The sequence below is a fragment of the Ammospiza caudacuta genome, chromosome 22, assembly GCF_027887145.1.
Source record: "Ammospiza caudacuta isolate bAmmCau1 chromosome 22, bAmmCau1.pri, whole genome shotgun sequence".
NCBI lineage: Eukaryota > Metazoa > Chordata > Aves > Passeriformes > Passerellidae > Ammospiza > Ammospiza caudacuta.
This window is the reverse complement of record NC_080614.1, coordinates 4,669,105-4,683,085: the sequence shown is the minus strand read 5'-3', so window position 1 is coordinate 4,683,085 and position 13,981 is coordinate 4,669,105. Positions and strand designations below refer to the sequence as shown.

Genomic DNA, 13,981 nt, shown 5'->3' with positions numbered 1-13,981 from the left:
TTTTCCCTGCGGTTGCTCGGGGAGGTGGAGCCTGGGGCCACCCCCGCGGGCAGGTGCCGGATGGCGGCGGGGACCCTCGCCCCCCGCCCTCCCGATTCCCTGCAGGAATTCCAGTATCCCCCCCAAAACAGCCCCCCCTCCACCGGGGGGGTGCCCCCGGCCACCGACCTGGTGCTGGGGGCCACGGCCGGCTGCCTGGCCTGCTTCCTCACCAACCCGCTGGAGGTGGTGAAGACGCGGCTGCAGCTGCAGGGCGAGCTGCAGCCCCCGGGCACGTACCCGCGGCCGTACCGCGGGGTGCTGCGGGCGGCCGTGGCCGTGTGCCGGGCGGACGGGCTGCGGGGGCTGCAGAAGGGGCTGGCGGCCGGGCTGCTCTACCAGGGGCTCATGAACGGCGTCCGCTTCTACTGCTACTCGCACGCCGAGGACGCCGGCTGGACCGGGTTTCCCGGCGGGACCGTGGCCGCCGGGGCCGTGGCCGGGGCGGTGGGAGCCATCGTGGGCAGCCCCGCGTACCTGGTGAGTGCTGCTCTGTCCCAAAGGCCGTGGGGTGTGGAGGGGGGTGTTTTGGGGACCCTCCAAAAGGTTCGGCATCTTGGCTGCATCCTATAAACACTGGCTTGGTGTGTTCTCTCTTCCCCCGCTTTGCTTCATCCCCCCCCACCCCAAAATGTGGGGCTGCGCTGTGCATGCTCTCCCCCTGCTTTGTCCCCCAAATCCCCCTGAGGAACCAGCTGAGAACTCCCCCATAAGGAAATTACCCCAAAAGAAATTGTGGGGGTTCCCCCCCCTCCCATTTTAGAGGGTTTTTTGGGGTTGCAGAGCTCCAGCCGTGGGTGTTTGCAGGGTCCCTTTGCCCTGGGAGAGAGGGGTAAAAGGAACGGGATTCAAAGTCTGGAGTTACCACTTGGTTACTCAGCTGTGTCCCCCACGTCTGTCTGAGGGGCTGAAACTTCCCCTCAAAATCTACCAAGAAAATGAGGGGAGCACAGCCGGTCCCAGGGGGGTCACTGGAGGGTTTTGTCACCTGGCATTGTCCCCCTCCAAGGTCAAGACCCACCTCCAAGCCCAGACACTGTCGGCCATGGCCGTGGGCCACCAGCACAACCATGAGGTGAGTGGGGACAGGGTCGGGGTGGGGGGACACAGAGGGTTCGCTGGCACTTTGTCCGTGCATGCTCCGGGCCCCAGCGGGGACCGTGCTATTTTGGTCAGCAGGAATTTAAAGCTGTTGTTTGGCTGCTTGGCCCCGTAATGATGCTAAAAATATCAGTGCGAGAACAGAGGGGGTGTGACAGGCACGTGGGGCCGCGAATCCGGAGAACCCAGACCCCCTGAGATCTCTCCAAGGCCAACAGCGGCTTCGTGTCACCAAGGACCAGCAGGGGTGGGATACTTTGCCGGGTGGGATGCACCATTCCCATTTTTCCCCATTTTCCCCAATTTCCTCTCTTCCCCCAGAGCATCTCCGGCGCTTTCAAGAGCATCTACCAGCAGCACGGGGTGGTGGGGCTGTGGCGGGGGGTGACGGGCGCCGTGCCCCGCGTGGCCGTGGGCTCGGCCGTGCAGCTCGCCACCTTCGCCTCGGCCAAGGACTGGGTCTGCGAGCGCCAGGTGAGCGGGGCGTGCGCGGGCCCGGCCGCCCGCGGCCCCCCGGGCTCGCTCTCATTGCTGGCAAGAGCTGATGCCGGCGCTTCCCGCAGTGGTTCAGGAAGGGCAGCTGGGCGGCGGTGCTGGCGGGGGGCATGGTGAGTGGTGTGGCTGTGGCTGTGACAATGACACCTTTTGACACGATCAGCACGCGTCTCTACAACCAGCCCGTGGATGCCGACGGCACGGTAAGGCCATTCTGGATAAGGCACGGGGGACACGCGGCTTTTCCCATCCGGCAGAGGGGCAGAGCTGGCTCCTCTCTCCCCAGGGGAAGCTCTACCGAGGGTTTTTGGATTGTATCCTGCAAATCTCCAGCAAAGAGGGGCTGCTAGGCTTGTACAAGGGCCTCGGCGCCGTCTACCTCCGCCTCGGCCCCCACACCGTGCTCAGCCTCTTCTTTTGGGACAAGCTCAGGAACATGGTTCAGCACTAGCAGCCCCCAGGGCTGTAGGACAGACTCCTGCCACCACCACCGATGTTAATAAAGAGGTTTTTCTATTTTTGGTGTTGTCTTGGGGTCATTGGGGTGGTGCAGATGAGGGGACAGGACCTGAAATGCTGCGATGCCTCAGGGTGGAGAGGAGAATGGCAGTGCCGGCGTGGGGAGGGTTAAAGGTGCTGGTGGTCCCTGAGCTCCTCCATGTGCATCACATCCCTCTTCTCCTAATTTTCACCTCCACGGGGCAGCTGGAGCTCCGGCCGGACGAGATGAGCTCCAGCTGCCCTGGCTTGCCCCAGTAATGATTTACCAGCCGGGGGGAGCCACTCCCCGCCTCCACCCCGCGGACCTTGGAGCCGGGGCCTGGCTGCGCTGTGGCTCCTCTCCATAGAAGATGTTTTCCCTGGGGTCCTGGCTGCCGGCGCTGCCCGGGCTGGCGTGGGGCTGGGCACTGCTGGATGCGCTGCTGCAAGGTGAGACCCCGAGGGTGGCCTGGGGACAGCTCAGGGGACACCGGTGACCCACTGCTGCCTTTCCCCGCAGGGCTGGTGGGTGCCTGCGCCGTCTCGGTGCTCTGCAGCCTCCTGAAGGTTTATCTCTACATCCAGTGTGCAAAGTAAGCGCCAGCCCTTTGTCCCCTCTAGGGGGGAAAGTTGGTTTTGGGGGATCTGATTTTGGGATCTGCTGTTGGGCTGTGGATCTTGGCACCGAGGAGTGCAGGGCAGGGGCTGCAGCCTCTGCTGCACAGCACAGAGGGGGATGTCACTAAGGCTTGTCACCCCATTTTGGTGTATAGGGCCCATATGGGGGGTCTGTAGGGGATATGTAGGGGGTATGTGGTAGATTCTGGGGGTTTATAGGGGTATGTGGGATGTCCTGGGGGTCTACAGGGTGTGTGTATATATATCCCAGGTGTACACAGAGGGTACTGGGGTGTACAGAGGGTACGTGGGATGTCCTGGGGGTACCTGGAGCACCGTGGGACTGTATAGGGGGTACATGGGATGTACGGGGGTGTGTAGGGGCTACATATACATGAAGCCACGGCATGCTTGGTGTCCCCGTGGTGGGGCTGTGAGGTCCCAGTGTCCCCCCTGCTGTCCCCAGCAACCCGGAGAGGCAGGCGGAGAAGGAGGTGATGGCGGCGCGGCGGCCGCTGCTGGAGCCGCTGCAGGTGCTGGTGCTGACGGCTCTGCTGGCCCTGGTGGGCTCCCGTGTGGCCGCCCTGGTGGTGCTGGAGTTCTCCCTGCGCGCCGTCTGCACCATCCTCTCCCTCGGCAAGGTGAGGCGGCACGGGGGAAACTGAGGCACCGTGGGGTACGGTGTGGATGGAGCTGGGAACTGGGGGCTGGTTCAGCACCCACGGGGGATGGAGGGGCTGTGGGTGCAGGGGGTGCATGGGTCCCTCTGCACCTCAGCCAGGTGTCCCCAGGTGGGCAAGAGGCCGATGGCCCCTGGCTGGTCCCAGTGTGGGCACAGGGCCAGGGCAGTGCTTGTCCCCTGTGCTGGCACTGCTGGGACACCTCCAGTTCTGGGACCTCTGTGGTGAGAACACTGAGAGGCTGGAGTGTATCCAGAGATGGAAATAGAGCTGGGGAAGAGGCTGGAGCACCAGAAGGGGCTGAGGAGCTGGGAAAGGGGCTCAGCCTGGAGGAAAGGAGGCTCGGGGGGGACCTTGTGGCTCTGCACAATTCCCTGACAGGAGGGGACAGCCAGAGGGCATTGGGCTCTGCTCCCAGGAAACTGGGACAGGAGGAGAGGGAATGGCTTCAGTCTGAGCCAGGGAAGGTTTAGATTGGATATTGGGAAAAATCCTTCATGGGAAGGGTGCTCAGGCACTGGCACAGGCTGCCTAGGGCAGTTCTGGAGTCACGGTCCTGGGAAGGGCTCAACAAGTGTTTGGATGAGGCACTTGGGGACACGATTAAGAGGCGAACTCACCAGTGCTGGGGGAACAATTGGGCTCATTATCTTGGAGGTCCTCAAACCGATCCCATGATTCCATGATCCCCCTCTCTGCTTTGCAGGGCGCCCACAGCAGCCAGCTCTACCTGCTGTGCCAGTACTCCCTGGGCTGCGGCGTGTCCTGCGGCCTCACCTTCCTGCTGGAGGGGGCTCCGCACCGCACCTGCAACCTGGCGCTGGCGGCGGGGCTGGCGGGGCTGCTGGCGCTGCACGCCCGGCGCCTGGCCCGCCACGTCTGCGCCCTGTACGAGCTGCACAGCCGGCAGCGCTACTGCGGCCTGTGCCTGCTGCTGCTGCCCGCGGGCCACGGCATCCCGCGCCTGCTGCGCAACGCCCTGGGCCTCACCTTCGCCGTGGCCGACCTGGCCGCCGTGGAGCTCATCAACCGCGATTTCCTCTCCACGGGCGAGGCCGTGCGCTTCTGGACGCCGCTGAGCATCTGCTACACCCTGCTGGTCGTCTACATGCAGGGTGAGTGGGGATGCTCCAGCTCTGGGGGGCGTGTGGGGTGTGCTGGGGGTGCGATGGGGGGCCACCTGGGGCTGTATAGGGGCAGTTAGGGGGTCCTGGGGGTGTATGCAGGGTATATGGGGCGTGCAGAGGGTATGCAGGGGGTACGTAGGCTGTCCTGAGGCTGGTACAGGTGGTATATTAAACACAGACTGGGGATGTATAGGGCTATGTGGGGCATCCTGGGCGTCTGTAGGGGGTATACAGTACATTCTGAGGGTGTATATGGGCCATATGGGGTGTTCTGTGGGTCTGTAAGGGGGTATATGGTACATTCTGGGCATGTATAGGGGTATATAGTACATTCTGGGGGTGTATAGGGCCCATATGGGGTGTTCTGGGGGTCTGTAAGGGGGTATATGGTACATTCTGGGGGTGTATAGGGCCCATATGGGGCATCCTGGGGGTCTGTAAGGGGGTGTATGGTACATTCTGGGGTTATATGGGGTATCCTGGGCGTCTGTAGGGGATATATGGTACATTCTGGGGGTGTACAGGGGTATATGGGGTGTCCTGGGGGTCTACAGGGGGTGTGTGTATATATCCCGGGTGTACACAGAGGGTACTGAGGTGTACAGAGGTTACATGGGATGTCCTGGGGGTACCTGGGGTGCCCTGGGTCTGTTTGGGGGGTACATGGGATGTACTGGGGTGTATAGGGGCTACATGAAGCCACCGCTTGGTGTCCCCGCTGTGGGGCTGCCGAGGTCCCAGTGTCCCCCATGCCGTGTCCTCGCAGAGGAGTCCCGGCAGAGCACGGGCAGGGGGGCGGCGTTCCGGACCGTGCTGGTGAGGATGGGCGGCCTCTTCATCCTCCTCCTCACCGTGGGCCGATGGACCGACATCCTGCACGTCTTGGTGTCGCTGCTGGGGGAGCTCTGGTGCCTGCTGCACTCCGGGGCGCTGCTGGAGTCCTGCTGCAGGCAGGTGAGAGGGGACACCCCGTGCCACACAGGGTGAGGGCTGGGGACACCCCCAGGGCCACCCTGAGAGACCTTTGGGCTCTCTTCTGTCCCACACAGGATTTTGCCCAGCAGCCTCGCCTGGATCGTCGGGCAGGATCCGGATCGGGGGAGACGTCCCGATGAGGAACCGGACAGCAGAAACTCGGGGTGGCTTTGCTGGGCACCCCAGAATCCCCCATCATGGATCCCCCGTGGGGACTGAGGAAAAAGGGGCTCCTGGACGGCGTCCAACCCCAAAAGGGCTCCTGGAAGGCGTCCAACCCCAAAAGGGCTCCTGGAAGGTGTCCAACCCCAAAAGGGCTCCTGGAAGGTGTCCAACCCCAAAAAGGGCTCCTGGAAGGCGTCCAACCCCATCCCGTGGGATGGAGGAGTCGGGAGGAAGGCTCACGTTGCCCCTGGTTTTTGGGGGGACTCTGCGAGGTCGCAGCACTGCTGAGGTTTGTCCTCTGGTCCCAGTGGGATTGCAGGCTGCTGACGGATGTCCCATCGTTGCTGGCAGCTGGGCCACACTGTCAGGGGCCTCCAGGGGTTATAAATCTCAGAAAATAAAGGTGTTTTTTTCCAGCAAAATCCAGGGCAGAGCAAGCTGGGGTCCCATTGTGCTGGGAAGGCACTTGGGATGGTGGTGGTGCAGCTTTTTGAGGGAGGTGGGTAGAATTCCTCCTTGGGAAGGGAAACTGAGGCACAGAGTGGGGTGACCCTCTGGCTGTGCCTCAGTTTCCCCCTACCTGCAGCCTGCTGTGCTGTGCTGTGCCAGGGGACAACAGGCTCTGAGAAGGTGGGGTGCAGTTTGGGAAGGGGGGTTCTGGCTGCCTGGGCATGGACCCCTAATGTGGGGAGGAGCAGGAGGGGGTCTGGGGGTGTTCAGAGCATGGGGGGCTCTATAGGGGTTTATGGGGCATGCTGGGGCTCTAGGGGACACATGGGTGTCCTGGGGGTGCACAGAAGAAATATAGGGCATTTTGAGTATGGGGCTGAATGGGGGTAACTGGGGCTGTATTGGAGGAGAGGGGTTATGCTGGGGGTATATGGAGATATTATGGCTGTATTGGGGTACACAGGCACCCCGGGGGTGTATGGGGGGCACCCATTGGGGCTGGGTGCCCTGAGGGTGTGTGGGGCTCTCAGGGGGTCCATGGCAAAACCTGGGAAGGGGCAATCCCAGAGTATATGGGGCACCCACGGGGCCGTGGGGCACCCACGAAGCACTTTGGGGAGCGTGGGGCGGTCGGGGGGTGAATGGGGCACCCTAAGCACCCGTGCCCCCCTCTTCCTCCGCCCGGGGCTGTGGGGCAGGCAGGGGGGAGGAGGAAGAGGAGGAGGAGGAGGGAGGAAGGGGCGGTGATGCCGGGCGGCTCTGCCTTCCCGCTGCCCCCGCCGCGCCCGCGGAGCGCACGGAGGGACCCGCAGCGGCTCCCCAGGTAGGGGACAGGCACGGGGACAGGGTCACCCCCCGAGAGGCTGCAGGGCCACCTCCGGGCAGGCGACACCCGTCCCGCCGGCAGAGAACCTCGTCCGCAAGGTACGACCCCCCCCAGGTAGGGGACAGGGCCACCCTCAGGGAGGGACCACTCCAGGTGTGGGATTGGGACCCCCCCCCCCAGGAGGGGACAGGGGACACCCCAGGTGATGGGAAAAGCACCGCAGTCATCCTGGGATGAGAAAAGGGGACCAAGAGCCACCCCAAGGAGGGGACTGGGGACTCTCCCAGGGCGGGGATGGGGGGTCCCAGGCAGGGGGACACGGTGGGGCCACCGCTCCAAAGGGGACAGGCACTGCAGGGTAGGGCACAGGGAGCTGTGGGGCTGCACGGTGGGACACGGGGGATGCCCGGGGAGCTGCAAGGCCACCCCCAGGTGAGGGACAAGAGGACAGTGGGACCACTCGGGGTGGGACACCCAGCGTTGTGTACCCCTATCCCATCCCTTTTTCCTTGGGCGTCCTTGGAGCACCGTCTGAGAGGTCCCTGGGGCAGGGGACAGAGCTGAGGTGCAGCTCCAGAGGGCTGTGTGCCGTCCCAGTTTTGGGGGTTTTGGGGACACCCCATAAGTGTCCCTATCCCCTCAATCCCACCTGAGCTTCCACCCCAGGAGATTTCAGGGAGACCAGGGGCGTTCCTTTCCAGTGTGGCCTCGCCACCCCAAACCAGGATGGAGCTGCATGGGCAGGGGGGGGACCCCCATTAATTCCCCCCTCGAGCCTCGGCCACCCCGATGGCCCCGTGCCGGGGGGCTCTGGGGGGACGGGGCCGCCGGGATCCCGTCAGCCCCGGCACAAAGAGGAATGCGATGAGCACATGGTTCCCATTAACCCCGGAGAATTTTTTTTTTTTCTTTTTTAGGTTGTTTTTTTCTTTTCTTTTCTTTTCTTTTTTTTTTTCTTTTTTTTTCTTTTTTTTTTTTTTTCTTTTTTTTTTTTCTTTTATGATTGTTCTTTTCTTTCCCCCCCTCGGTTTTCCGCAGTTCTGCTGGGGAGGAGGAAAAGCGGCGGCTGCGGCGGGTGAGGAGCTGGGCAAGGCCGGTAGCGCCGGTAGCCGGCGGGGAGGGAGGGAAAGAGGGAGCCGAGTGCTCCGGGTGCTTTTTCCTCTTTAATCCCTTCCCTGCTTGAATCAGAGGCTGAAGTCACCGGCAGGAACATCGCGAAGATTTTCGCCCACCTCCGGGAGTCTGTCTGCCCCACAAAGAATGTGCTGACCCCCGCGAGTGGGATTTTGGGGGAGCAGAGCCGCATGAGACCGGGAATTCATCACACAGGTATTTTTCAAGCTGCTGATTCACCTGAGGGATGAATTCTGCTTCACCAGCACAGCATCCTGACTAAAGCCTCAGGGTTCCACCCCGCAATCTATTCCATTTGGGAAGGGGAAGCTTCGCCCCAGCTGCTTTTCCCCTTGGGAAGTTGGATAAACAGCTCTTTTCCTTCCTGAGCAGGGTTTCTCGGGGTCGGGTGCATCCTGCCTGTGCTGCCGGGTGCTGCTCAGGGATGTGACAGTGTCAGGGACGTGGTGATTCACAGCACTGCACCTCAGTTTTCCCACATGGATAAATAGGGGAGAAGTGCAGGGCTGGAAGTGATTGGCAGGGAATTGGGGGTAAGGAGAGAGGGAGTAGGGATGTAGAAAGATTTCAAAGAAGGGATTGCAAAGGCAAAATCCTATAGCAGCTCTGTGTTTTAAAAGGAAAGGTGGGTACTTCCTGCTGCCCATGGAGAATTTAGTCCCAGGTGGGTGGGAGCAATAAGAGGAAATACAGAGGATGCAAATACTTATGAAAAGGTGGGATTTGGCCACAGAGGTGTGAAAATGGACGCTATTAGCTGCTGCCTCGCCAGGACTCTGTACCCTGTGTCCTCCCAGGCATGAGACCATTTATTGCTGTGACGTGGGAGGGGACACTCATTCCTTCTCCCTTTCCGGGAGGAGGGAGCGCGAGTTGATGCTGAAGGGCAGCAGGGCTGCAGGAGCTGCCAGTGTGCCTGCGAGTTTTACTCTCTTTCTTTCTTATTTTCCCTAGAATCAACCCCCGATCTGGCCCTTCCATGGCTTCAGCGATGTTGCCAGGGAAAGCAGAGAAAAGAATCGCTTCGTCCATCTTCATCACCCTCGTGCCACCACGGAGGGACGTGGCCACCAAGGAGAAAACCCAGCGGGAGCCGCAGCCAGGTGGTGCCGAGGTCCCTGGCAGCCACCAGCCCCAGATCCAGCTGTCACCCCCCCAGTTACCCAACGGAGGTGAGGGGCGTCCATGGGGGCTGGAGTGGTGTGAAGGGATGGTGATGGGGCTGAGGAGGCTGTGGGGATGCTTTGCTGAAGGTTGTGCGTGCAGAAGGGGATGTGGGGGTATTTTACTGGGGGGCATTCCCCAAACCCCTGCACACATCCCAGCATGGATCCGGCTCCTGGGGACGGGCTCTGTTTGCTCTCCACTGCCGGGTGCTTATCGGTGCTGTTTGTCCCTCCTGCTTTGATGGCGTTTGCTTTTGGGGCAGGTCAGCGAGCGCTGCTGCAAAGCTGTTGGGGTGTTATTGTGACACCCTGATATTCTGATGGGGTGTTACTGGACATTACTGATCCCCTAAACCCCCACATCTGTCTGTTGCTGCAGAAACCCACACGATGGCCCCTGTACCTGCATCCCCACCAGTCCTGCCCCTCTCTGAAGTGCCCCAGCCCTTGTCCATGGAGCCGCTGGGTCTGGCACTGCAGCAACTGGACCTTGCAGCACCTGCCACCATCCAGGTGAGGATAACAGAGTGCAGTCCCCCCAGTGCCTCAGTTTCCCCACCTGCAGGCTATAACTAACATGGCTTTGCCCTTCCCCGCTTGTCAGGCTCCTTCCACCTTCCCTGCTGAATTGAAGCCACCCACATTTTCCCAGGAGCAAGCAGGCAAGCAGCAGTGGCAGGATGTGAATGGAGACCCGGGGAGGGACATCTCCAGAGGTAAGGGAGACCCAGCTGTGCATGGGCTCCTCCCCACTGAGGGAAACTGAGGCACACAGCTCGCAGCCGCTCTCCCTGCTTCTTGCAGACATCTGTGCCTTCTGCCACAAGGCGCTGGGGCTGCGGGAGCCAACGGTGGAGGCGATGAGGAAGCAGTACCACCCTGACTGCTTCACCTGCCGCACGTGCCGCCGGCTCCTGGCTGGGCAGCGCTACTTCCAGAGAGACGGGTGCCCCACGTGTGACACCTGCTTCCAGGTACCCATCCTCCATCGGGGAAACCGGCACCCTCGGAGCATCCCTCGGGGGTGTGGGCTGCTGTCTCACGGCATGTGTTCCCTAAATTCCAGGCCACGCTGGAGAAATGTGCCAAGTGCCAGGGGCTGATCACGGAGCACATTGTCCGTGCCCTGGGCAAGGGTTACCACCCCAGCTGCTTCTCCTGTGCTGCCTGTGGCCGGGCCATCGGCACTGAGAGCTTCGCCTTGGATGAGCAGGGTGACGTGTACTGCGTGCCTGACTACTACAGGTTGGTCATGGGGGGAGGGTGTCCCACACTGGGAGCTGGGTTTGGCTTGTCCCTGTCACCTCACAGGGCTCACTCCACCCTGTTGGCTCCCATCAGGAAATACGCCGTGGTGTGCAGCGCCTGCCAGCGCCCCATTGTCCCCCACGAGGACGAGGACACCTACAAGATCGAGTGCCTGGGACGCAGCTTCCACGAGAGCTGCTACCGCTGCGAGGTACAGCCCCGGGGATGGGGGCCCCCAAAGCTAAGGGGGTGGTACTGAACTTTATCTGAGCATGGACACAGGGATGGCAGCACCCACAGCTGGTTTTTAGCCCCCAGTTTATCTTACAGATAATGAGAAGGGGGAAATGAAGTAAAATTGGGTGATGTTTAAAGAACCTCTTCAGCTTTGCATGCTTTTGATGTAGTTTGTCAATTTTCAGAGTGCTGGTGGGTTTTGCGGGGTAAATGGGATGTAACACACACGGGGACCCCTAAAAGGTGGCTTCCTTTTCCCCTCTTGCCCCCAGAGCTGCAGGATGCCCCTGTCACCGGAGCTGACAGAGAATGGGTGCTACCCCCTGGATGACCACCTCCTCTGCAAGTCCTGCCACATCCACTGGCGCAATGAGTCGTCCTGCTGAGACCCTGCAGTGCCAGGCACCAAAACGGGGGGTGCCTACAGTGGGATGCACCCCATGGCTGACTCTGGGTGCCTGCTGCACCCCCTAAATTACTGCAGAACTGGGTTTTCCTCACCAAAATGTCCCCAGGACCCTTACCCAGTGGGCTGGCAGGGTGGAGAATTGCGCTCATGATAAATCTAAAATGCCCTGACAGAGCAGCAATGAGGAATGGAGGTTTTATTCCTTATTTCTTTTTTAAAACTCCTTCTTCCAAAGGCCAGTTTGGTTTTCTTGGGTGGTGTTTCTTTCTTCTCAAGCTTCCTTGGGGTTTCACTGAAATGTTTCTCTCTGTGGAGAGCGGGCACTGATTTAGTTACTTGCAGTTAAATAAAACCCCGAGTTTAAAAACTCTCATTCCTTTCATCCACCCTGCATTCCAAACCTATCAAATCCAAGTTTAAAAATAAGGAAAAAAAAGCCGGTTTTGAATTTTCTAGGCGTGGTGATAATTGGTCCATAACTACGGTCCACAAAAGTTGATTTTAGGGTGTAGCAATGTGGCAGATGCTGCTGTCACCGAGGGGAGAGCCGAGTGTTGTTTTTTGGGGTGGATATGGGATCTGGCGATGTTTCGTGGTGTTGATAAAAGGGGTTTTGGTGTGGTTTGGGGTTTTTTTTTGCTGACTGTCTATCCCGGAGCCGGCAGAGGGCAGCCGGAGCACAGATTCCTCCATCAGGCAGAAACTCCAGCTAAAAGCATCCCGCAGGGCTGGAACGCTGGGAAAGACGGACAGCCCCCTTTCTGCATATTATCCAAGATTATATCGCTCTGTCAGTGGAAGCTTTTTGATCTCCTCTCAGTCCAGGCCTCAAACCAGCAGAAATTAGACCATTTCTCTGCGTGCCCAACATCTGCACAACCGATGTTGCCAGTGCTTAGTGGTTTTGTTTGCGAGGGTGTTGCAAACCAGGCGGAGAAACTTTTTTAACTTTCTTTTTAACTGAAAGTGTTTAAAAAGCCACAAATCAAGAGCGGAAAATAGCAAGAGCGTGTGAGATGATGTTTAATGCTTTCCTGATGGAAAATGGGAGCTGTAAACAAAGAAAGCAACCACCAGACCAGCAACTCCTGGATCACATACAACATCTCCGGCGCATGCTGTGTTTATGAGGGAAGGGGTTACTGATGGTTAATTAATCACATCAATAACTATTTCCTGATGACTCTTCCCTGTCTACAAAGCTGATTACTCAGTGTTTGTTAATGAGCATCTCCGGGCCATCAATCAGTCACAACTTGCTTTAAAGGTATTTATAAATAAGTTGTGGTTTGTTCTGGTCACGTAAGTTGGTGGCTTTGGGTCCGGTTGGGTGGGAACTCCTTGTCCCATGCCAAGGAATTCCTGTGCTGCAAGTCAGCTCTCACTTTCCAAAGCTTCTTGCACTGTGAGGAAAATGTGGCATCAAAATGATGCTAAAAAAGTAAAAGGATGTGGCAGTGGCCAAAGGGAGCAGGAAAAAGAAGGCCCGGAGGGCAAAGAGCTCCTTGCTTTTTGTAATACAGATATTTTTCCACTCAAGGTTTTTGAGGAGGATGGAAGTACAATGCTGAGTGGTGTTTTGGATGTGTTATTCCAAGTTGCACTACCCTTCCACTGAGGAATGGTGGGAAGGAGTTGGGTATTTCTCCCTTGGAGCCTTCCAGGACGGGCTGTTGGCACTGGGACTGCAGAATTTTTGGCCGGAGACAGGCAGGGAAATGCTTTTATTTACAGGCAGCCTTGGAGAAGGTCCTGGAAAGCAAGGAGAAAGGAAAGGCACCGCTGGAGTGTTTGGCAGCATAGTGAAGGGATGTGGTGTGGTCAGACTTGACGTGATATTTCAGGATTGGAGGGTGACAAGGGACAGGGATAGATGGACACGGGTAAGAGGACAAAAAGGCTGATTTAAGGCATCTTCTTCCCAGATAAAGGGAGAAGCACTACGAGCTGATGCATGGGGGAGCGTTGTGCCTGAAAAGCACAGCCTCGTGTTTTCCCTTGGGAGGAGCTCGAGGAATTCTGAGCCGCATGCAGGAGATCCTGCAGGAGCTGGATCCCGTCCCGCTGCCGAGCAAACCCAGACCGGCTGCAAGGGCTCAGCCTGTCCTTGGGCTCCTCACCCCATCACAAGCACTTCTGCAAGCACCCAGGTCTGCAGAAATAACCCAACCACACATCCTGCCCTGAACAGCAACATTTTGGGGGGCCAAGCCCACCTTGGACCACCCGGGTGTAAACCCCACTCCAAGTGCCTCCTCTTGTCCCTGTGGCAATGGCAAAGGGCAGAGAGGATGGCAGCGCTCCGGATGGCTCCAACCCTTCCTTGGCTGCTGCAATCAGCTCTTGCAATCCCTCTTGGCAGGCTGGGGAGAGCGGGAAGGACCTGGCTGCCTTCCAAGGAGCAGCAAATGCAAATATTTCCTCACTTCAGGCTGGGTGCGGCCCGCGGATAAAATTTCCTTGGGCTTTCCCAGCGAAGGCATCTGATTCTCCCTCTGCTGCGAGGCCAACATGCTCCCAGGAATACAACCGTGTGTCCCATTAAAAAAAACCCTAAAGGTTATCTTTTTACAACTCAAAAGACTGCCTGGTTTTTAAAAAGAGGTTTTAAATTGAAGGAGAAGCTGCCAGGCACGGCTTGTAGTGATTTTGAATCAGTGGTTAAAGCGTTGCTTCGTGGAAAACAAAAATCAACCTTTTTGCAGGTTTCTTTGGAAAATGGAAGATTTGTAGTGTGGTGCAAGGATAATGGGATGATAAAGGTGCTGGGAGCAAGGCTGGGTGCTGCAGGATTTTCTCCAATAAGATAGAAAGAGCTGCAGGACAACTGG

At 58.8% G+C, this 13,981-nt stretch overlaps 3 protein-coding genes across 3 annotated transcripts; all 3 read left to right on the top strand.

Annotated features, from left to right (window-relative positions):
* SLC25A34 (solute carrier family 25 member 34) lies at positions 1-2,244 on the top strand. Its single transcript, XM_058818856.1, has 5 exons — positions 1-519; positions 1,049-1,114; positions 1,462-1,614; positions 1,704-1,838; positions 1,922-2,244. Exons 1-5 carry the CDS (start codon positions 61-63, stop codon positions 2,084-2,086), a joined length of 978 nt encoding a protein of 325 aa, XP_058674839.1. The 5' UTR covers positions 1-60; the 3' UTR covers positions 2,087-2,244.
* Positions 2,245-2,438: 194 nt separating this feature from the next.
* On the top strand, positions 2,439-6,068 carry TMEM82 (transmembrane protein 82). Its single transcript, XM_058818896.1, has 6 exons — positions 2,439-2,565; positions 2,636-2,708; positions 3,200-3,374; positions 4,120-4,528; positions 5,307-5,494; positions 5,590-6,068. Exons 1-6 carry the CDS (start codon positions 2,487-2,489, stop codon positions 5,653-5,655), a joined length of 990 nt encoding a protein of 329 aa, XP_058674879.1. The 5' UTR covers positions 2,439-2,486; the 3' UTR covers positions 5,656-6,068.
* Positions 6,069-8,117: 2,049 nt separating this feature from the next.
* Positions 8,118-11,311, top strand: FBLIM1 (filamin binding LIM protein 1). Its single transcript, XM_058818826.1, has 8 exons — positions 8,118-8,285; positions 9,045-9,262; positions 9,636-9,769; positions 9,861-9,972; positions 10,061-10,230; positions 10,323-10,501; positions 10,598-10,715; positions 11,014-11,311. The coding sequence occupies exons 2-8, from the start codon at positions 9,070-9,072 to the stop codon at positions 11,125-11,127; spliced, it is 1,020 nt and encodes a 339-aa protein (XP_058674809.1). The 5' UTR covers positions 8,118-8,285; positions 9,045-9,069; the 3' UTR covers positions 11,128-11,311.
* The last annotated feature ends 2,670 nt before the right edge of the window (positions 11,312-13,981 follow it).